General features: G+C 42.3%; 2 protein-coding genes across 4 annotated transcripts in view; one reads left to right on the forward strand and one right to left on the reverse strand.

Moving 5' to 3' along the window:
* The window catches only part of LOC144717603 (dedicator of cytokinesis protein 1-like), a 214,263-nt gene extending 209,445 nt beyond the window's left edge, over nucleotides 1-4,818 (reverse strand). For both annotated transcript variants that reach the window (XM_078593098.1, XM_078593097.1), the window contains exons 1-2: nucleotides 4,680-4,818; nucleotides 4,148-4,425 (exon numbers count right to left, since the gene is read on the reverse strand). In XM_078593098.1, the coding sequence (XP_078449224.1) occupies nucleotides 4,148-4,190 (43 nt within the window). In that variant the 5' untranslated portion in view covers nucleotides 4,191-4,425; nucleotides 4,680-4,818. The remainder of the gene's footprint in view (nucleotides 1-4,147; nucleotides 4,426-4,679) is intronic.
* An 8,587-nt stretch (nucleotides 4,819-13,405) lies between these two features.
* Nucleotides 13,406-24,062, forward strand: part of LOC144717605 (uncharacterized) — a 34,553-nt gene continuing 23,896 nt past the window's right edge. The window contains exons 1-2 of one of the 2 annotated variants that reach the window (XM_078593101.1): nucleotides 13,406-14,326; nucleotides 15,275-15,459. In XM_078593101.1, coding sequence (XP_078449227.1) covers nucleotides 14,311-14,326; nucleotides 15,275-15,459 — 201 coding nt within the window. In that variant the 5' untranslated portion in view covers nucleotides 13,406-14,310. The remainder of the gene's footprint in view (nucleotides 14,327-15,274; nucleotides 15,460-24,062) is intronic. The other variant, XM_078593100.1, reaches the window with a different exon arrangement.

Below are 24,062 nucleotides of genomic sequence, written 5' to 3' on the forward strand. Positions count from 1 at the left end.
TAATTCTGGCCCTTCCCTTTACCAACCTGCACTGACCAATTCTAGATTTGAAGCTTTCGTGACTGCAAGGATTCATATTCTTAGGTTTTTTTTCGGTAAAGTCACGTAGGTAAAACATTTAAATTAAAATTAATAAAAGTAAAATAAAAAATAAAAATAAAATTTTGTTATAAAAATAATAATAAAAAATTCAAATCACGACGTTTCGGAGGCAACACAAGCTTCCGTCTTCAGGTGGAGCCGTCACAGCACGACAGCTGTAACGGTTCCACCTGAAGACGGAGGCTTGTGTTGCCTCCGAAACGTCGTGATTTTTATTTAAATTTTTATTTTTTATTTTACTTTTGTTAATTTTAATTTTAATGTTTTACCTACGTGACTTTACCGAAAAAACCTAAGCATATGCACTGACCAACTTTGTTTACATATGGGCAAAAATAACTCTCACGATTGAAAGGCATGGGCAGACATTTATCCAGCAGTGGATCCAGAAAAAGCCATTCATTAAATATATATATATCCATATATATTTAATGAATGTTTAAGTCTAAAACGCAACTTTACTTACTTACCTACATCATAAAATAGTGTAACCATATAAACTATTGTACGTATATAAAGTACTGCAAAAACAGGACTGAATATTGGAAATCTATGCTGTAGAAATCATAACTTAAGATTCCCACTTGGAGTGAGATAGATGAATTGAACATGTCTCCGATGACCTGTTCAGAGTGAGGTCTTTGGCTATTCTTGGCTTCCAGCATTTGTCCCACAAATTTATCCAGCCCAGCTCGAATGTGGGCATATTGTATCCCCAGAGTGATTTATCTATTAGTCTGAAATTGGGAATATGAGATTCGATTGGACACAAAAACATGTCCCCGTGGGTATGCTGGACACAGGACTATGTTTCATACCCTTGCTCACTGCTTATTTGAGAACTATTGAAACCCCAAAAAGTAATTTTCTGTAATTATATCATTTTTAAAGAAATTTTATATTTTTTATTTACAAAGGTTTAGCAATTGTAACCAAAAAAATATTGTTTTATTATTTTACTACTTTCAATTTGTATTCGCGAAGGACATTATTGAGGAATTAGCATTATCACTACCACATATATATGTGAGGTGTATATATATTGTTTACGTCAGAACTTTTAAAACAACAGTTAATTTTGGCTGAAATTAGTTAACTTTTGTTTTTAAATCAGAATTAAAATTGTTTCTAATGTTGTTTGAAATTGTGTAATTTGGAGGATCTATGGGTTTAATATAAGTTTCCAGGTCTTCGTGGCTATAAATCAGTTTCACTCCATCCTGACTCATTAATAACGGGGACATTAGCTGAGTGATAAATTACGCGGGTCAGATGCGATAGTCCGGACCGGCTGGACACGCCTAAATGCGTTTTCAAAATCATCAAGACTGCCACGGGAAATTCCAATTTCCTTCTGAGAATCTGCCACCTAAATGGCCTGATGTGCCATATTAACCATTACAACGATCCACAACAATTGTTTCAGAATTGATTGCCTTCGTGGCTGCTTGGACCCGAGGTCACCTTCCATTGATTCACATCCCCCCTTCTAAACTCACTGGACGATCTCACGACCATGGGGGCAGCCAAAGGCTCTTGCGGCACACGCCACATGCTCATAAATATGCCGGGCAATATTGTCTTCCCAGTGAGAAAAAAGAATGTTCACCTCACCTCCATGCTCAATGTTTTCAACATTCCTTATTTATGAAGTCGGAGACAACGGCGAGCATGAATGTGTAAATTCCTCTAAACTGTACAACTACACAAACACATGGCTTCCAAAAACACCTGCCGATGGCTCAGTGCAAATATTTATAAGAACGGTGCAGCATCTTGTTTTAAACAAAACTAAAATCTGTCTCGTTTAAACGTAGCATCTTAAATCTATTTGTAACATAAGGTAAAGCTAAAAGGTGGTCTTCTTCTTCGTCAAATGGCTGATGTTGAGTTAGAGCAAAAACTAGAATTTTAAAAGCTGTAAAATTTTACAGTTTACAGTTGTAAATTTATACCCAAAAGGTGGTAAAGGCGCAACCCTGCAAGTTCTCCTTCACATGCCACGTTTGGCGGCAGGAGCCTGTACCTGAAGGAGCTCTAAAAGTGCCCCTCGAGAGAGAGAATTTGGCTTTTTATTCATTGCTGGCCAGACGTCTTGGAAGAGAAAACACAATATAGTGTGCTAAGTGTGAGACTGTGTCTCAAAGGTCACCTGACCGGAACGTAAAACTACATGTTGCGACTTGTCTACACGATACGTTTACTCATTGCACGCTTGGAAAAGGAAGTTACCGAAAAGCAAGCTTCGGCTGGTTGTGTAAACCCTCGCAGCCACCAGCACACAGAAATAAGGAAACACACAGCGCAGTGTGTGGTGAATTCACGTTTCCACCATATGGTGAGCACACTTCCCCTTTTATATGCCTGGCTCTGTCGGATAAGAGATTACTGTGCTAAGCCATTTTATATATACAGTATATATATAAAACCTCTAACACTGTCTAAAAACACGAGCAGTTCTGGCCTGACATCTAGATGATTGGTTTGTGTTTGACAGCTTTGCTGTCCAAACAATTGACAAATTATTTTCCACGGCATTGTCACATGTTTTTTGAACATTTATATTTGTATTGTAATTTAAGCTGCAGGGGAAGCGCATGTGACAACAACATTGCCGTTTCCAATGGCCCATAGAAGATATGGATTTTGTAATCGCATTCCACACTGTGTGTGCACGTAGAGAATGTTTTTTTTTTCCGGGTGTAAACCCGTGTTTGCTATTTATCATTTGTGAGGAAGAATTCCGGTGTTATAGTTGCAATTTATTTTCAACGACATTTTAAGTAGTTTTGGAAATACATTAACATTTGCTCTTCCGTCCCTTTTTTCCTCCCCTAAACCCACTAAACATTACTCAGGCGATTTTTGAGGAATGCGGCGACATCTGTTAACAAGGCAAACCGTTATTGATTAATGTTATAAGCCCTGTCCTCCATTGCATTCATCACCACCGTCGTCGGCAAGCTTGGGCAAGTTTTGGCTCTTGGCGCATCAATTAGCACGGCAAAAGGGTGTACAGACAGAATCTTAAATTCAACCGCTGGAGGTGGCTGGGTTGTCGTGCGTCCAATTCCTATTTCTAGCCCGTAGATTCATCTACGTGCATCGAAAGTGACAAATTGCACCACATTATCCCATCGGTATAAAAATATAAAGGCGCGGCCCTGCAATGCCTTTTCACGCGACACTGCTGGCGGAAGGAGTCTCCACTCGCAGGGAGCTTTGGGATAGTTTGACCCCTCGTGTTTCACGTTGGGCAGACGTCTTGAAGAGGTGGGAATATCCACACTTCACCCCACCACGCGTGACTTGGTGATCGTCTAACTGTTGTGAACCCATTTTTATACAGGAAACCGCTGGGTGGGCAGAGGCGGTCATAACGGGAATTTAACTGCCGCGACGGGAAATAAAATTGGTGACCTCTCTCTGAATTGCGAGTCCAGTCCGCTGTAACCAACGCAGCATCTCTCATAATGTGCGCCAAAGTTAACGTGAGAGACCTTGTCACCGTCACGGCTGACACGCATGCGGGTGTGTTCAAGCCAATGTTCAAATACTGCAGCAAATAAAATAAAAACTGACAGGCAGTCAATTAATTACGCCTGCCCAATTACACTATTTTCCAGGAAACTCGAGCAAGAACATAATGATTATACATGAATCGAGCTTCTATCTGGTTAAATAAATGACACAGAGTTGCAGTAGATATGTATAAATCGACATACGTACAGGCAATGTTAAGACGACAGCAACGTATATTGATTTTTTACGCCGTAGCATTAACAAATTTCATGACATCACAAACTCGCGTCTAACATCTGCTTAAATCAATAATGCGCTGGCAGTGTTATTTTAGAAGTTTCGTACAAGTATCTGCAACAAAACAAGCAGAGAAACAGCTGCGTGAAAGTGAAATATTCACGTTAAATACCGCTTCGTGATGAATTAACATAGACACGCAACACACAGAAAAAAAATACATAAGAGCCACCATGCAAATAAGACACACAAATGTCCACTTTAACCAAAGTTCAACTTCACTCACCGACGCCGTATTTTTCTTTGACCGTAGGTGTCCATTGGTCCATTACGCGTGGCTCTACTTCTTAAGCCTTCTGAGTTTATTTTGGCAATGTTCTGGTGTGGATTGGTGACTTCTCTGGCTTGCCCCGTTGGTCTATTTCGCCATTGCCAACGCTGTGTGACCGCCCACGTTAAAGTGACGGAAACTGCGCACAATGCCACCACTTATATATCTCGGGTAGCCCAGTGCCTCGTCGGTTAAATTCGGCAGAAGTTGTTTCGTTTGCTCACTCTTCTTGTCTATACGGACATAACACGCACACAAGAGTATCGGACATAGGTTCATTGTTATTCCATTAGCTCCATTGAATTATTTCCATGTTCGTATCGTGTACTGTGATAGTTTTTTTTATATTGTTGTTTGTAACTAGAGAGAAGACGGAAACTTTACGTGCGTACAAAGTCCATACGTGGTTACAAACATATCAGCAGTAACCTTACAACGTTGTTGCTATTCTGTTTTAGGGTTGGACCAGAACAAGAAACATTCCCACCTTTGCCGCTTGTCTGTTGGCTGTTCGTCTGAGCTCAAGTCAAGCATTATCCTTCACGGATGTGCTTCGCAGATTGACAAAGTGACGGGGGCTAACAAACGCCGTTGTGCCGAAGATGACATTCGGCGGCCTTGGCTTCGTAGTCTTTCACATTACACCCAACAGGGGGCGACTTCATACCAACAACAACACCACTCAGCTTTTAGTCATTCGCCAACTCTTTAAAGCCAGTGGCTGTGTTCACGTACGAGTGTATGTGCAGGGAAGGTGTTTTTTTTGGTGTCACTCCACTGCTGGATGAATGCGTCCACCCGCGACGTGTCGGTCGTTTGGATTGTTTGACCATACTTCACCACTCTTGTCATTGCCGCTCGGTGGGGGGGGGGGGCAGATCAACTTCACTGCCCCTCTGCACTGCCCTCTACTGCACCTTCCGTTTGTGTTTGGTGCTCATCCAAATCAAGCGCTATCCAGGCTCAGACCTGCTTAGCTTAAGAGATACGAAAATATCGGGCTCATTCCTCATATTTCGATTTAAAGCTTTCGTGACTGCAGGGATTCATATTATTGGTTCTTTCGGTAAAGTCACGTAGAAGGGAAATAATAAAATAATAATAATAAAATGACAATACAATTCTCACGACGTTTCGATTGCAACACAAGCAATCGTCATCAGGTGTGAAAACCACAGCAAGAATTTTTTTGAGAAAAAAACCCGGCACTTAAAAAAAATAAAATTATTGCTGTGGTTTTCACACCTGATGATGATTGATTGTGTTGCAATTGAAACGTCGTGAACATTTTATTGTTTAATTTATTATTATTTTATTATTTCCCTTCTACGTGACTTTACCGAGAGAACCAAGAATATCATTCCTCATAGTTTGGTCATAGGCTGTTTTTGTGTACCGTAATCCCTAATTGTCGTATTCCGCCGGATTATAATTTCAAAGTCATAATTAATCCGATTGTCACAATACAGCCTATGGACTGCAGTATCAATATTATGTTGGTAAGTGTGGACAGGGCTTAATTTGCCACGGGGCCTACCAGCCCCCCAATAATCACGAGCTGCAGAAAAGCGACGTGGTTGGGGGGGGGCTGTGGTATTTTCCGTAACTCAGCCCCGGACAGCTCCGTCTGAAATTACCCCCCAAGAGTGTTGGAGCACGGTTTCAATGTTCCGCACATTGTGGATTTGGTTGATGGTATTTTGAGTGCCACCACTTGGCGGCAGTCTCTGCTAAGTTGCGTGAACGTTTGCGTGGCAATGTGTCCGGCCGTTTCGTTATCGTGTTCATTTGTTCGGCGTATGGTAAACAAGGCAGTTTGCAGGGTTTGGTGAATAAACACGTGGCAAGAGTGGATGTTATTGATCAGGCTTGCGGTCAAGAGCGCGACTTGTTTTTACAAAGTGCGAGAAGTGGGGGAGAAATGGATGTGTAGTAACAGAAGTATGGAGAAGGCTCTTACGAGGCAGGGCTTGATTCAGATTTCAATTACCCTCTTCATTCCATTGTAATTACAATTCCATTGCAATCCCTGATAACTGTTTATATTACCGGGTTTTCATGAAGTCTAAAATGTCCAATATATATATGAAAAGATGTGAAGCAAATGTTTTAATTTCGATAATATATTTTAATAGAAATAAAAAATTACATTTGGTGGTTCCCAGTATCGCGTCTGCACATGTAAAGTACAACATAAGTATTTCTTACTTACTTTTTTACGGTAAAATGTTACAATTTTACACTAAATTATTTAAGGTGGGAAGCAGTGAACCCATTGACTGGAGTTTGATTGGTGGCCAAGGCTGACACCAGTGGTGATCGATATCTGAACATATCCTGCCCCCCCGCCTCGCCTCCAGTAATCAACATGGACCAGGATGGTGAAGTATGGTCAAACGACCCCCTTGATAGACATACAATGGAGAGGGTTTCATCCGGCAGTAGAGTGGCAACGGGCTGTAGATTATTGAATGATGAAGATTATTACTACAATGATCCTCTCAAGAAATCCGAACTGGTCCTGGGTCACCCCCTCCACACCTTCACCGATCTGCACCAATGAGCGCGATGAAGTCCGGTCAAGCAACCCTCATGAGCAACATGTTTCCACAGTGTGCTGACAACACACTGAGAAAAAGTGAAACTTTTACTTGCGTGTGCTGATGTGACAATGGTAAATGCAAAGATTGCATCGTTGCATACATAGTATTTCAACCGAACCTTTTTTGATAATTCACTTTCAATTGATAGCTGTAACATTACGTGTGTTGATTTCTATCCAACATCGTTATGTAATATAACAAAGCATGCGATTCTTTGTTTAACGTGTGCATGTTTTTTTATGAAGGCTTAGGGGCAAAAATAAGTTTGTGGAGCTGACACTCGCATTTCTGGAGTGACTGGCTCAAAGCAAGGTGTTTTTTTTCCGATTTGCAGCACATACTTAAAGAAAAACACTTGTTAGACCCCTTAAGCGTTTTTTTTCCATGCAAAATCTCATGGGGTTTAGGTATGGAGTGCCCCTCATCCAGCAGTGGATAAACAAAAGGGCTCGCCACGCAAAGCGTGTTGCGGCTCAACGTGTCACCATTATCATCAGCCATCTCCTGTGATCCACAATCTACCCAGCACATGCACGCGCGCTGATTCTATCGCTCCTTCTCCACTTGGATGTGTTCCATGCCTTGGCTGCCTCAATGTCAAGCCCAAGCCCACTTACTCCCCTTAACAGTTTGAATTATGTCTTTCACCTGCATATGTTCTCTCGTCCATGAGTTCCTCTTTCTGTCTCTCAAGGAAGCATTTCTCCATGCTTTTTTGGAGTCTTTTTAGTTTTTGTTCCATTTATTATCGACCACATTTATGTACCATACGTCAGAGCGGGTAGTATACATTGATTAAAACTATATATTTTTAAGCGCATTGGCCGCACATGTACATGTATAAAAGTTCATGACCAACTTTTCATAATGCAAATTAAGTATTGTTTAATCCAGCAAGTAGTTAACTTTGACAGTGCACAACATGCTACATTTATAATTTTACGTAAAAAAACAATCTTGGCATACATCATGCATCCAATGACCCGAATGCAGTGCTTATACGTTCTGCATGGATTGGTGACTTATACATGTGAATATAGGATGGCTTTAGAGTGTAACAATCCTTAACAACAAATTCCCCAACCGTTCTCTAGCCAACTAACATAATTGCTTAGTGCTCATGAGCATTTGTCACGGCTACTCATGCGCTCCCAGAAATGTGGCCATTCGGTTGTTAGCCAGGTCGTTAACAGGCACGCTAAATAACACAATTGTTTACAACATGATCACATTTTGGAATTGTCCAACAATTGTTTGGCTTATGTTTTCATTTTGTGTTACGCTCGTGACCAAATTCACCCGGAATAAGCGCTCAATCTCATCAAATCTTAGAAGTTGAGCCCGGATAGTGCTTGGATGGTTCATCCACTGATGGCGAAAAGCAGGTGCTATCAGCTGCGGCATGACTTCGTTGCGGGCAGCAGAGGGCGGTGAGCCAAAAACCACCCCGCTGTACTGTACTCCACTTCCACCGTCTATGTTCCCCGCCTACACCAATCCCCACTGACCAGCGTGGCGAAGTATGTTCAAATAACCCCCGCGACCCGTTGTGAGGATGCCCTCATCTAGCAGGGGAATGACAAAAGAGAATGGCTTTACATGTACACGTACATATGGGTTAATAATATGGGTTTTGTTTGTATTATCGCAGGCTCGGCACAGGGCTGCAAGTGCTGCCGTACACCGTGAGCTGGAACATTTTCTCGTTGTGTTTGTTGATGGAGAGATAGACGCTCTCTCCAGGCCAGGGGGTGTCAAACTCAGTCGGACAGCGGGGCCGCTTTGGATTCAAATGCACTTCCGAGTGGGCATATATATTGTTGGGGCCTTCGAAAATGAGAAGCATGACAATACGGTACGGATTTACCGATTCAAAATCTGAAAGCGCGGGAAAAGAGAGTTAATTTTTACGTGAGTTGTGGCAGGGCGCGCACCAAATCTCCCTTCTTCAATTTCAAATTCAAGTAACACAAATTAAACACGTGGCGGGCCGGAGGAAGGGGCTTGAGGGGCCGGGTCGGGCCCACGTGCACTACGTTTGATACAACTGCTCCACGGACAGCTGTATAGCACGCGTGGCCGGCAGGTATTGGCATATTGAGTAAGGGTTACCAAGCAGAGGTCGCAAACGGGTTTTGATTCCTTACCCGTACCCGTACCCGGCCGCACCAGGGTCGCAAACGTGTACCCGTACCCTACCCGTACCTGGCCGGGTATCGGGTAGGGTACGAGTATCGGGTACCCGATTGCGACCTCTGGGATGAAGCCATGTTGCAGGCGCGGGTGGGTTGATTCTAGGAACTTGAATTGTGAGAAGAGACAAGATGTTGGGAAATGAGTGACAAACAGTTACTCACCAGTGACTCACGGCCTACCCGTACCCGGCCGCACCAGGGTCGCAAACGGGTACCCGTACCCGTACCCGGCCGGGTACGGGTAGCCGGGTATCGGGTAGGGTACGGGTATCGGGTACCCGGTTGCGACCTCTGTTACCAAGCCACTTCATGCGAACTTGCGGTACGTGGCAGACCCCCCGCATGCTCTAGGCACCGCACCATGCCAAGGTCTCGGATGTAAATAATGCATAGATGTGAGCACATCCTGCAAATTGCCAACATGTGTCAGCGGGAGATGCAGCCTCCTATTGGAATGCAATTGCAGCTCCATGGGCTTTGTCTTGCAGACGTGTCGGAACAGGCACGGCAACCAGGCAGACACCTTCGTTTTACAGTTCTAAAGCATTACTCCCTGCTCAGTCCGTCTGCTCAATGGGTGCTTGGTGGTGGCTTTAGTTGGAGACAGCATATGTTTTTTTGGCATTCTGTTTTTAATCTCAATTGCAGGAATTACAATTATGACGCTGTCTACCTCGGCGTATAACTTAAGGTGTGCGTTTCGAATGGTATTAATCAATGTGTGGCCACAGTCTTTAGTTATGTGATGGCAATTTCAACCGGCGATCTCCTTTCCTCGACAATCATATAAATAACCAATAATAATAAAGAAAAATAAACTCACAGTACTTCGTCAATCCACTGCCATATCGGTCGTGGGGTTACTTTACCTTAATTCAGCATGCTGGTCAGTGCGAGTCGATGAAGGAGGGATGAACCAATTCGGGTTGAATTATCTCTCGCCACTGATGATTGTATGTTGAACTTCTTTCGCACCGTTCGTAGCCAGCCGTGCTAATCGGAGGTAGGGGGGTGGGACAATAAACTAAACACAAATAGCTGTTCCGTGTAAGCCATTACCAGGAACTTCACACTGGATTCTTAGTGTAGTGCGCTAAACACTGTGCGCATGCTACCACCACCCTGAGCACTTTATCCTCACGTGACAATTCACTGTTCTTAAAATGTGAATGTGTCGTGACTATATTGAGGCAAAGACATGTTGGACCTGTATTACAGGACTACGATGTTTGGTTTAAAAAAAAACATAAAAATTATTGTTTCCAAAAAGCAGGCAGGATATTTTTACATTGCAAGCCCATGAAGATTGAGCAACATGTTCTCGGTAAAAGGTTTGGGGTGAATCGTGTGTTCTCTGTGACATTTTGACAAGCATGTGAAATACGGCTCGAAAGTTATGTGCAGAGTGGTGTGTTTGTCTCGTGATGAAATAGTTACAAGTAAGATAATCATTAAACCATACCAGTACACTGCATACCGACATACACGTGCTTAACTAATCACGCTTTCACACACGTAATACATTTCACAGGCATTTTTACCTTAACGATGCATGCAGTGCAATTCGTTTTGCTTTTATGTAGTGCTGTTCATGCAGAGCATCTCAAGGTACTTCACAATAAAAGCTCAGGCAATAATATAAACAATTGGAATATTGATCCAGCTCAAGGATAAGCTAATGCAATAAAATGTTTTTCAATTTTACTTAAAATATTCCACTGTGCCTGCATTTTCAATACGACTTGGGATGGAACTCCAGATGAAAGGGACATAAAAACTAAAGGCCCTGCCTCTCTTAATTTTAGATTACTTATATAAACCAGCAAAATGATTTTTTTTGTATCAAGGCCTTACCAATGAAGGTGAGTCAAGGTGAATACATTGTTACGCGGTATATGCCGATAAGAGCTAACATATGCTAACATATTCAATCATGCTGTTTGTTGCTGGCAAGGCCTTTTGGGGCTGTGCATAGCAACTGCGAGTTTTTAATTTACAAATAATATCTGAAGACAGATTCATGCCAAATATGTGCTTCGATCTGTCATCTTCAACAACTGCTGTAATGGTATAAAGATTAAGAAAGAAAATCTCAATCCCAGAAAAGGTTAAATTCAACACGGGAATGACATTAATTTCGACTGAAAAGCAAACTAGAGAGGGCATGGCCTCAAGAACTCATAACAATCATTCACTCATTTATGTGACTGCTCTGCTACTGAAGATGTCCATCAAATAGTGTTTGTTAGTTGAATTTGCAGAGCCAACGTGTAATCTCATGAAACAGTAAACACTACGGTATTAAAATCAACTATCTCTGAAGAGTGCCATCATTTTTGCATAGTAACGTGTATCAAATGTACCTGCGAACAATAATTAACTTTGGCCATCATGCCAATGTGTCCAAGGTGTGCAATATTTAAAGTAGAAATACGATTAAGGCTCGCTGTGCAATCGTCTACATTGTAGCATTAACATGACTTTTAATTAGAATTAAATTGTACTTTCCAGGTAATAAAACCAGGGATGCATAAAATTATTGAAACCTACTGCTGGTTAAAACTTCTTACTTACAATGACACATCTATGCTGGCACTTGGGAATACATCCATAGCACTTAAATATAGTTTAGAATATGTTTTAAACGTGTGATTGCTGAAGTACATTCATTAAAGTTTGCTTTGAGTTGTGCACACAGTACAAATGTTTTAAATACCATTTTCATGGTGTCTTGTCATTTTGAGGTGTGAATCTTAAATGCAGCTTTGCATGTACATTTTTACGCATCGTTATGACATGTGGATCAGAACATAGACACTGACAAAGAAAACGTAATGAAGTCTAAAACGTGCATAATTACTCATTGAGCTATACAGTAAATATCACTATTCACGTAAGAGCTTGCTCAATTATGGCCATCCATTGTATACAACAGAGAGTTTGTTTTAATTAGCAAAAGTTTATAATGCTAAAAGAATGTTCTCAGCCCATCACACCTCTGGGGTCGATAAACAAAAATGAGTACCACTTTGCGGGAAGTCCATAGTGGTTGTTTATGGAGAGGCTCGGCTCCGCCATAGGAATGTGGATTTTCCATGACTGGCTCAGGGCGAAACACAGGAGATGGCCCCGCCTCAATGCTCGTTTAGGCAATAAATCACTTTGACTTGAAAAAATGTTAGGTTGTGAACATGAAGACAAGTCATCAATTCCATTAAAAAAAATTATATAAATGTTATGTGAAGACATTATATTATAAAAAAAACCCCTGTGATGATGGCTTCATTTGTCCAGTGACGAGCAAATTATGAGACGTTGAAATATCAGCTTTTTTGTCTGAGAGTTGGTGAATCTGTATATATAAAAGTCAAACATTTTTGTGCGTGGGTTTGTGGTGGGGTTTGTTTGTGTGTTCGCACGCTTGCGAAGGATTTGGCTCTCCAACGGTGGGGTTCAGGTTAAATAAAAATAGCCAGATACCACGCCGTAAGAATCATAGCAGGTACCACCACAGTCAGTACGCACTGCTGTTAGATTTTTAAGAGTAGTTTTGAAATATTTTTTTGGCCCGGGCAACGCCAGGTATATAAGCTAGTTCTAAATAAAAACTAAACACGTACAAAAAATGCCTCTTCATATTAATATCCAGGGCCGTCTAAACCTATACAGTCGACGATTTATATTTTAAACGTGTGCATTGAGTTTCCGCATCTTCCACGGTTTGTGCGAATTCCGTTAAGCGTTGCAACACATTTTTTTGTCCACGAATGATAGAAGCCGTGCAGTGTGGTGGCTGTATGCTCGCCGATCACGTCTTTTGTTGAGCACGTTACTTGAAGTCCGTTTTCATGCTGACATTTGCATTCGTGCAAGATTTTTGTGCAAAATGTCGAGTTCTGGATCTCAGCCATGGATACCGGGGTTGTTGTTCAGACAAGTCTTTATTTGGCAGGTTTCGGCCGACCTCTAATCGGTGCGGTGGAGTGTTGCGGTGAATATCTGGTTGTGCGGCACTCGACTACCACAAGCTATGGCACTGACAGATTTTACTGGTAGGAACCACCTGGTTCCACCAGCCCACAGAGGATTATTCTGTCCGTCCGTCCGTCGTGCATCCAAAAATGGGAGGGGTCGGGCTGGGTGGAGAGAGGAGGGTGGGGAGGGGCTGGGTGGGGAGGGTGGGGAGGGGCTGGGTGGGAAGGGTGGGGAGGGGCGGGGTGGGGAGGGGAGGGTGGGGAGGGGCTGGGTGGGGAGGGGAGGGTGGGGAGGGCTGGGTGTTGAGGGTAGGGCTGGGTGGGGGTGGGAGGGGTGGGGCTGGGTGGGGAGGGGCTGGTCACCCCGTGGTGCCCTTATAAAATTATACGTTTAACCTACTCACGCCGGCTTGTGCCCGCCCTCACAGTCGGCCATATTTGCGGAATACACCACGCCGCCGTTGACCCTGGCCATTGACCGAGCAACCCAACGTTCCTACCAGCTCCCTCCGCAGGAATGTGTTAGTCCTGTGATGGCCCGCAAAGCGCTGTTCAGTTGGGTGTCTTTAAATCAACACTGGCAGCTTTTGCCCTTAGTGGGGCAAATTTCCCTGTGGTTGAGTACGCCGGCGCAATGACCCCCAGGTCGTACGAGTTACATTTTGAATGAGGTTTACCCTTGACCTGATACCGAATCTCTCAAGGTTACCCTGTTTCGTGTTTTTTTTATGACTCTAAACTGATGCAAGTCCTCAAACTCAGACGTTAACCATTCATTAGATCCATCTCCATCAGCCATGGTCAGTCTACTGCTGGATGAAGGCCTCCCCAAGTCTGCACAAACTAAAACTTAATATAATTTACGTTTTAATGGGGATAGATGGCAGTGACACAGGACATTTGCAAAGTACTCCACGAACTGTCACAACAAAGTACATCAGCAGGCTTTCCACCACAAAACAAAACATGTTAACTGCCTTACAGTACGCTCCGTCAATGTTGGGTTTCACCTGGTAAAGCCGAATTTGCCTCGAAGAGCCACGAGAAAGCCAGTTAAACCAGCTGGCGAAGACGCACGTGGCGGCCTGGCTTGTCGATTGGTGGGCGCACGTGTCACAGGGAGTGGCGCAAGGACAGGTAAACTCGCCCTTGATGATTGCTGTACACGCCGCTGTGTGCGTGATGTGTGGAGCGTGGTTCATCCCACCCAGAACAGTCAACCGATGGCTCGTGGAGCTTCATAACGCTTCAAGTTTTGCCATGTGATTCTGAGGGACCGAGTCTCCGTCTGACCTTACGGACTTGTACGGAATTATAACGTTCGGATTTAATTGCAAGTTTTCCAAATGGACCAAGAGCTCAGTTAAGTATACTGTATAGTACCTTTCTTCAAAATCGGATTTACCCGCTTTAGGTTTAATGTCAAGTATGTGTGTATAATGTACTTGTTGTAAACTATTCAAATTGTTAACGCAGCAAGAATACCTGAAATTATCGCTTTACATTTCCATTGGCATACGTGTTGTTGAATTATGCATCATGTTAAGTCTCATAATGTACACGTCCTTGATAAGAGAGTTTGTGGTTATTGCAGAACTTTTATGAACACCCTTTAGGGATTTATTTTCAGAAGGGTAATTTGTATTTAACAGATTCAAACTAATTTGCTAAAAGTGTTGCTTTATGAAGCCGTATTTATGCAGTTATTTTAAGTAACTTGCATCTGCTTTGAAATCCCAGCTTTAACATCGGACCATCGCATATTTTCAGTAGCTTTGAAGAGGTTATTTGTCACTTTAACGTTTTTTTTCTTCTCCAAACGGATGATTCAGGCAAAATATTATATTGCATCGTTAGCTTTAGAAAGCTAACTTTAAAAAAAATGGTTGTTATTTGAGGCATATAATGAGTCATACCATTTTCTGTGTGAGCAGACAATTTTCCTATTAACACCAATTCGTTTTGGGATACTTTTTTTTTTACTTTTGAAGGGCTTGTCTCTTTATAAATACGCTCTCATGAGTTATTACTCGTATGCAAAAAAAAATGTCTTCAAACATTTTTTTTATTGAGTGCAGTCTTCAACAATTATTCACGTAACCTCTCTGGCCGCTTCTCCATCTCCCTCGTGACGAAAGTAGCCAATGCCAAAAACGTCGCATTTCTCGCAAGATTTTCCTTCGACTACGAGCAACAGGCCCGTCACGTCGCTGGCGGCATTCGACAAATGCGTTTTTCATGTTCCAGCAAAACTCGGCTGATTTAGAACAACAAAATGTGTTCGCTCTCTCACCCTGCGCGCATTCCAAGGCATTGCCCACGGGGTCACAGAGGAGACCGGGTGGGGCAGTGACCCATGCGGGCCCCCGGGGATGAACAGCGCAGCCCGAGATGAGGGTGGTGGTGGTGGTGGTGGTGTTGGTGGTGAGGGCCAATCGACCGAAACCGAAACAATCGCCACCGAGGCTCGCGGGCACATGAAGAAGGGCGCCAAGGTGAGTCATTTGCTGGAAGGTCCTTGTCGTCCTTTAACACTGAAGCGAGGTTCGTGGCCGTTTGTGTACACGGGAGTGGAAATTTTTTATACAAGTGACCAGCGATGGGCAGACTTTTTTGAGAACTTGCCTTAACTTAAATTTCTATAAATCGTCGCATTCTAAGGCGCTTTACAGCAATTCTGCCGTTGCACATACAATGCTTGACATAACGAGTGGGGTTATAAAAAATGGTGGTGTAGTGTATGGTGACAGTTATGATAACAAGTGGGAGAGCTTAAAGAGGTTGGTTGGGGTAGGATGTCATTTGTATAATTCCGAAACTACCTTAGCATTGTCGGTGCAACTATTCAGTATCTCACTCGCAAACGTTGTTTTCCTGCCCACCATGATTAATAATGGTGTATTAATCATAAAACAAACGCCATCTGCTTCACAGTGGACATTAAACATCCCATGACGTTATTTGAAAATTGAATAGCCGTGTGTGTGTGTGGTTGGCGTCGTCCACATTTATTAAATTTGATAAATGACTCGCAAATTGCTTCATTGGAAAGCGACATAGCAAACGAACGACCCGTGATAACATAGTCGATCTCACTGCGGGCACATGAGCTGATCGCATTGATCCATCTCCGTCACTGTCACCCACTCTGGCACGTTCTCTTCTCCGGCTGCCATTCCTTCGCCAGTCTTGTTTATCAGACTTGTGTCCTGCCCAAGCCTACTTACTTTGTTTTTAATTACTCAAACAGTAGTATGCTATGCGATCATTAGAAGCGATGAATACACTTCATATGTATATAGGTATAAGTTTATAACGTTATAACATTTATATTTTAAAAAACGACTTACAAATTAAGTCAAAAGATGAAATAATGTCTTGACCATAAAAGATAATTTATGTAAGACTGAATGGCTTAAGCAGGCTTGGCACGGGTGTACATCTACAATATCATTCATCATCATGTTTCACTAATAAGCCTTCATTATTCCATAATGTCCAGATTTATATGTGAGAAATGAGGAGGTTCAAAGTAGATGCATTAATGTCTGTGATGAGCATTTTGTGATGCAATCTGTCACCGTAATTAAATATCGTCTGCCCATCATCCATTGGATTTCCAATTATAGTAAGAATGTTGCCATGAGTTGCGACTTCATTAGTGCGACATTTCACGTGTATGTAAATTCTCCAGACATGCAATTACCTGCTCAAATCATCACCACATGGCAACACCAGTTGTGTTTTTATGATATCTCTCTTATTATGCGGCAGTGGCATATCAAGCACAACAAAAACATGGAAACTCATCATCATTCATTTGTCTGTGCGCAGTCACGATGACCTGGCTCGTTTCTTGGTCAAGCATGTCAGTAGGGGTTGCCCCGATTGTTTGATGTAGCTGTCCTGGAAAATCTGTAAGAGTCAACTCATGAACGTGTAGTTCTCTTTCGTTCGGGAATTGTCCGATATCCTTCTTCCCATGTTTTGTCCCAAGTATTGTTTTTAATATCTCAGAAGTCGCAATCCTACCCGTCAGTGGCAATTTGGTATCTGAACCGAGACTGAGCTTCAGCTTAGTCGCCGGAGCATAACGCAAATACTGTACCTATTATAAGCAACTTGGCAATTAATGATGACCAAGCTTATTGCTGACCATAATGACTGCAATGTAGAAGCTGTCTTAACAATAATGTTGCCTGCCAATGACCCTTGCCCTGGCAATATAAGCGGCTTAACAAGAGGATGTTTGCTTTAATGTATTCACGCATACAAATTGTACGAAACACCATACAGTATTATCATGTAGTACTGTACATTCCAGTGTCATGAAAATTTTTATAAAAATTTGCAGCCCTTTGGCAATCTGTTACTGGATGAAAGTGGTGCCATGCCATGCCAGTTGAATGGGGGTTGTTTGGCCATACTTCCCCATGCCAGTCAGTGTAGATTGGTGAAGGAGGGGGTCCAGGACCAGTCCATATATCACTGTCGCTGGTATTAGTCATATCAGCGAATCAAACTCAGGTGGCCGGTTTTTACAATGCAGTGCGCTAAATATTGCATCCACCGCTACCTCCCCAGTATTCCGTATCTGTAACATGATGTAGGGTCTCGGAATTTTTGGCCATTCTAAATTTTTGCCCCACACGTGATAATAAGTATGTATGTGTGGCTTGGCTCTCCAACACACCGGTGTGCTGTACTAGTGACGAATTGGCACGTTCTGTTTACGTGACAACCCTTACTAGTTGGCTGTGTCGGGTGGTGGCGGGCTTTAACGACACATGTATATATTTGCGAGATGTAGCCCATAAACCTCTATTATGGATGATATTGGTCGCGAAAGCCTACGTGTTAAACAAACTTTTTAATGTGGGGCATCTGAATCTGTTGGTTCATTTGTTGAGCTGCACAAGTCTACACCTGCACTTACTAAATGACAGGGCAAGGATATATAATTGTCAGAAACTCCTCTTTAATAGTTATTCATTAAAGATAAACACTGCTTGCATTTTATACTTCACAGTGTGTCCAACAACATTGTACGCATTTCTTTTTGTGTCGTACGTATGCAATGTTGAACTTCTATCGCATCATACGTAGCTAACCACGCTCATCGCAGGTTTGGAGTGAAAATTCCAAGTGTCGTGAGTCCAACTGAGTCGCAGACGTTATCTTGGGAGCGACACTATTTATTTCACCTAATCAACATAACACAACATAACACAACCTACACTTGGGTGTTGAATGCCCATCTAGTCATGCTACAGAAGAACTAGACACGGTTCGCTATCCCGGCCCGGACCACAAGCTAGGTCCCGGACCGCGTGGCTAGAGGCTTCTTTTACCCGACGTGGATCTTCTTCACCAGCAACACGAAGAACCCCGAGCCCCTCACTTTTCCCCCGTTATATCGGCCTAGGCTGGGGCTGGCTCCGCCCCTCGCCCCGCCCACCTTCTAGATCTCTCGAGTTCTTTCCCGAAGGCTCCTGAGAGCTCTTTTATACCACGTGACCGCCCAGCGGCCCCCGTCCACCGTTGACCCCCCTCCAATATCATCCAGTCACGTGTCGGCAAGTCAACCAGCGTATCATGCCCCAACGTAACTCTGGCTGACTGACACTCTCTTGCTCTCTCATCGGGAGCCCGCACCGCACACTGTACGTGGTGCCTCCGTGCTGACCAGGCCCCGCTAGGGCTGGTACTACGCCCAGTACACGGGCTACACATAATGCCAACATAATCAACGATTTTTGGGTTTAGATCACGTTATTTATAAATGTGTCGTAACCCTCCACCACCCGACACGGCCAATTAGTAAAAAAAGTGTCACGTTGACAAAAGACAAATAGTTCACTGCTTTAGCCCACCGGTGTGTTGAAGCGTGAAACCACAACATTTACAATTTGAGTACGACGTTTCGCTGGTAATTGCATCCAGCATCATCGGGCAATTCGCCAGAATGGTGAGGCTCTGCTGTGTCTCCCGTTCTTATATAGAGCAGCAGCAGGGTGACGTCATCATTAACTCATTAACTCATCAGGTGCAAAGATTTGAGGGGGGGTTATTGTAATTATATACTTGATTAGTAATAAGGCTATTGTTACGATGCGAGTTGTAGATTAGTAATCATTTGGAATGTGTTCTATTGTGATTATGCTACATTAATAATCAGTTAGTGCTTGTTTCCCTTATAAGGAATTGTAATGCATCTTATTTAATAATACGCTTCCAGGCCGCACTAAGCCTGTAGCTGTCTGAGCGATTAAAGTTATTTCTGTTTCTCTCAATCTCAATGGATTCTCTAATTAGTCTTTGCCAGTAGTAACTAGTTTTACACAACACTTCAACGTTGTCAAAATCAATTGAGTGTCCCTGTTGACAAGCATGTTCTGCCACTGCCGACAGTTGTGTTTGCGATAGTTTAATATTTCTCTGGTGTTCTTTTAGTCTTACACTAACGTTACGCCCTGTCTGTCCAATATAGCATCTGCCACATACACAATTAATCCGATATACACCTTCTGTTGATAATTTAGGTAATTCGTCTTTAGTGCACGTTACTAGTTGTTGAATTTTGTGTACTGTACCAAATCTTACTGTAATGTTTTGCTTTTGCAAAACACGGGCTAATTTGTCAGTTACTCCTGAGATAAATGGTATTTTTATTGTTTTAATAATCTGATCGCTTTCAGCAGTGTTGCTTTGCGATCGTGATTTGGCATTTAGTGCTCTGTTAATTTGAGCATTATTGTAGCCATTCTGTCTTAGTGCTTCTTTAACATGTTTAATCTCTCTCACTAGACTTTCATCATCTGACACTGTTTTAGCCCGATGTATGAGCGTCTTGATTAGAGAGGATTTCTGAGCTGGGTGATGATGCGATTTCGCATTCAGATAGGCATCAGTGTGCGTTTGCTTTCTGTAAACGCTGTGTGTTATTTTACCATTTAGGCCATGCCCAAGTAAAATATCCAGGAACGGGAGTGTGTTATTCACCTCCATTTCCATGGTGAACTGAATGGCCGGGTTTTGTGCATTGAGATGATTTAGAAAATCGTTAAGTGTATCTTTACCATGTGGCCAGACAACCAAAGTGTCATCCACATATCTAAACCAAAAGGATGGTTTTAATGTGCTCGAGGCAAGTGCTCTGGTTTCAAAGTTTTCCATGTACAAATTTGCTATAGCAGGAGATAAAGGAGAGCCCATTGCTGCTCCCTCCCTTTGTTTAAAGAATTCACCTCTCCATAAGAAGTAAGTGTTATTTAAACAATGGTCAGCGAGTTTCGGAATATCTTTTGGTAAATCTGTATTCTTTACCAGTGTATCAAGTAATTTAAGCGACTCGCTCACTGGAACCTTAGTGAATAGCGAAATCACATCAAAACTCACCAAAATATCATTAGGGTTAAGTTTAATATCTTTGATCATATTCACAAGATGTTCTGAATTTCTTATGAATGATGATGTCCTACCGATGTAGGGCTGTATTTGTTTAGTTACATATTTTGCTAATTTATATGTGGCAGAGCCAATTGTACTGACTATGGGTCGTAAAGGGATGCCAATTTTATGGATCTTTGGTAGCCCATACAGTCTAGGTGGTTTTGAAGCCCTTGGCTTAATTAGGAATTGCTCATTTTTTGGGATTAATGAATTTGCAATGATTGCAGTAGTCTTACGGAAATGGAGGTGAATAACACACTCCCGTTCCTGGATATTTTACTTGGGCATGGCCTAAATGGTAAAATAACACACAGCGTTTACAGAAAGCAAACGCACACTGATGCCTATCTGAATGCGAAATCGCATCATCACCCAGCTCAGAAATCCTCTCTAATCAAGACGCTCATACATCGGGCTAAAACAGTGTCAGATGATGAAAGTCTAGTGAGAGAGATTAAACATGTTAAAGAAGCACTAAGACAGAATGGCTACAATAATGCTCAAATTAACAGAGCACTAAATGCCAAATCACGATCGCAAAGCAACACTGCTGAAAGCGATCAGATTATTAAAACAATAAAAATACCATTTATCTCAGGAGTAACTGACAAATTAGCCCGTGTTTTGCAAAAGCAAAACATTACAGTAAGATTTGGTACAGTACACAAAATTCAACAACTAGTAACGTGCACTAAAGACGAATTACCTAAATTATCAACAGAAGGTGTATATCGGATTAATTGTGTATGTGGCAGATGCTATATTGGACAGACAGGGCGTAACGTTAGTGTAAGACTAAAAGAACACCAGAGAAATATTAAACTATCGCAAACACAACTGTCGGCAGTGGCAGAACATGCTTGTCAACAGGGACACTCAATTGATTTTGACAACGTTGAAGTGTTGTGTAAAACTAGTTACTACTGGCAAAGACTAATTAGAGAATCCATTGAGATTGAGAGAAACAGAAATAACTTTAATCGCTCAGACAGCTACAGGCTTAGTGCGGCCTGGAAGCGTATTATTAAATAAGATGCATTACAATTCCTTATAAGGGAAACAAGCACTAACTGATTATTAATGTAGCATAATCACAATAGAACACATTCCAAATGATTACTAATCTACAACTCGCATCGTAACAATAGCCTTATTACTAATCAAGTATATAATTACAATAACCCCCCCTCAAATCTTTGCACCTGATGAGTTAATGAGTTAATGATGACGTCACCCTGCTGCTGCTCTATATAAGAACGGGAGACACAGCAGAGCCTCACCATTCTGGCGAATTGCCCGATGATGCTGGATGCAATTACCAGCGAAACGTCGTACTACTCAAATTGTAAATGTTGTGGTTTCACGCTTCAACACACCGGTGGGCTAAAGCAGTGAACTATTTGTCTTTTGTCAACGTGACACTTTTTTTACTGATTGGCCGTGTCGGGTGGTGGAGGGTTACGACACATTTATAAATAACGCGATCTAAACCCAAAAATCGTTGATTATGAACAATATTGGTCGCGAAAGCCTACGTGTTATAATGCCAACACATTATTATCCGCTGTGGCTTCGTAAGCCCGGCACCACACAGTGACATTCACAGTCACTACACAAGTAATAATTGGAGAATAACTTTGAAACAGCACTGGAAAAAATTATCCCATGGATATGATTGGCATATAGTAGATTTAGTTTGGGACTCGTATTCAGGCGATGCCATCGTGGTGTAATGTTTATCTCCCACTGGGCTTGCAATTCAGAGACCACTGGTTCGATATCCTGGCGCGGCAGTTATTGTAATGGTTAAGTGTATTAAATACCGCCCCCCCGACATCTGTGCACTCGGCGGTATAATTGAGCACACCACAGTTCGTCGATCGACAGGTCATGTGTGGTGAGGCCCAGTGTGGGTACTCCAGCCTTCTCCATGATGGCTAACCAGCATTGGAGGGTAGGTCAAATACCCTTTTAGATGGGCTCCCTACGAGCTAAAACTTGTGGAGAAGGCTGTAGAGTGGGAAGTTACAGGGCTGCACTCTCATCTTATACCTTTCCTGAGGAGGGCTAATTTGCAGAGGGGGGTCACTTTCGCTGATGAAAACATCATCAGTGTGAGGGCCGCCACACATTTGAAACCTTTGGGGTTTGACAGCAGCACGATGATGATGGGGGTGTTTTCACATGTGTATTGTCAGGGGCCACCAGTGGCCTGGGCTGTAGTGATGCATCAATTTAATAGATGAATAATTAAGCTCACAATACATACATAAAATCGCAGATGACAATCCATTATCTTTGATTGGCATATGATTACAGAGCACCACCAATTTAAAACTAATTCGATTCGTGATCCAGAATCATGAGAATTCATCAACTAGCAAGGGTGCCAATTGGGGACAGGCCTACTACAGAATGTCAAACATGTTCGGTAAAAGTTTGGTCTTTAGGCTGACTAGCTTAACTGTATGAATTGTATACCCTCTATTTTATGTTCGGGATCACAAAGAAATGTGAGCAATCGTAAACTAAAGATGACACTAGGGTGCTGGTAACGTTGTTCTGCGTCTTGTTTATTTTTGTTCCTGAGAATGTATTTATTTGTTGAGGTGAGAGCAGATCAGTTTATTGTAAGAATAAAGACATGGTTATTTGTCTTGGGTGGTGTTCTGTCAATGTCTCTATTCGTGTTTGTATTACATCGTGTGTGTTATTAACAAGGCATGGGTGAAAAACACAGTAATTATAGTATATATGGAAATATTTCCTAACGTGTCAGCGAGTTACATATTTCTACCATGAGGGCATTTCGACGCAACATTATTTGTATATATATACTCGCATAATTATACCTTGGCTACCTGACGGTGTGGTTCGCTTTTGAGCCAGCCATGTTACTGTTCAGCTCATGTGCTGCATTAAGATAAGATTTGGTAGTGTAGTGAAGCGTAATGGAGTATAGCTGTAAAAACTAAATTATCCATACCACTTTGTGATGTTCATGAAGGGATATTGTGTCCTCCATCAGTAAAATATGAGTAGTTTTTGTCGTAAATATTTTAATAATTGATTATCCTCCACGGAGTTATGGTGGTCTGAGATTTTGTTGTAGTGCTTGTGAAATGACATAAACCTTAAGAAATCAATATGGAGACCACTTAAGAGAAAACCATCACAGTGAAATACAGCTCAGGCAATGTGTTTCTTTCTACCACAGCACACTGGAATATATACACACACAAAATAATATAGAAGATTTGACTAAAACTGATATTTTATGCATTCGGCCCTGAGATAAAATGTAGGGTGAATAAACATGAAGCATATGGACATGTGCGAACTTATTATCGCCAGGGTGAGTGCGCACACGGGCATGAGTGTTACGTTGGCACGTACACATCAAGGAGATGGGGGTGAATATTTTAGCAATTTACATTCATGGTGAATGCACACATTAGTCTGTGCTAAGAATACGCACCGTGTTGACATGTCGGAATTTAAATAAGGTAAGAACGTAAATAAATACGATAGGACGGCTTTTTGTGTTTATTTTGTCCTTCGCCTCACCTCCGATTAGCACGGTTGGCCACGTGCGGTGCGAAAGAAGTTCAACGTACATACGTAAGCACCAAATGAGTAAGCATGC

The sequence above is a fragment of the Lampetra planeri genome, chromosome 4 (assembly GCF_965212315.1).
Source record: "Lampetra planeri chromosome 4, kcLamPlan1.2.h2, whole genome shotgun sequence".
NCBI classification, from domain to species: domain Eukaryota; kingdom Metazoa; phylum Chordata; class Hyperoartia; order Petromyzontiformes; family Petromyzontidae; genus Lampetra; species Lampetra planeri.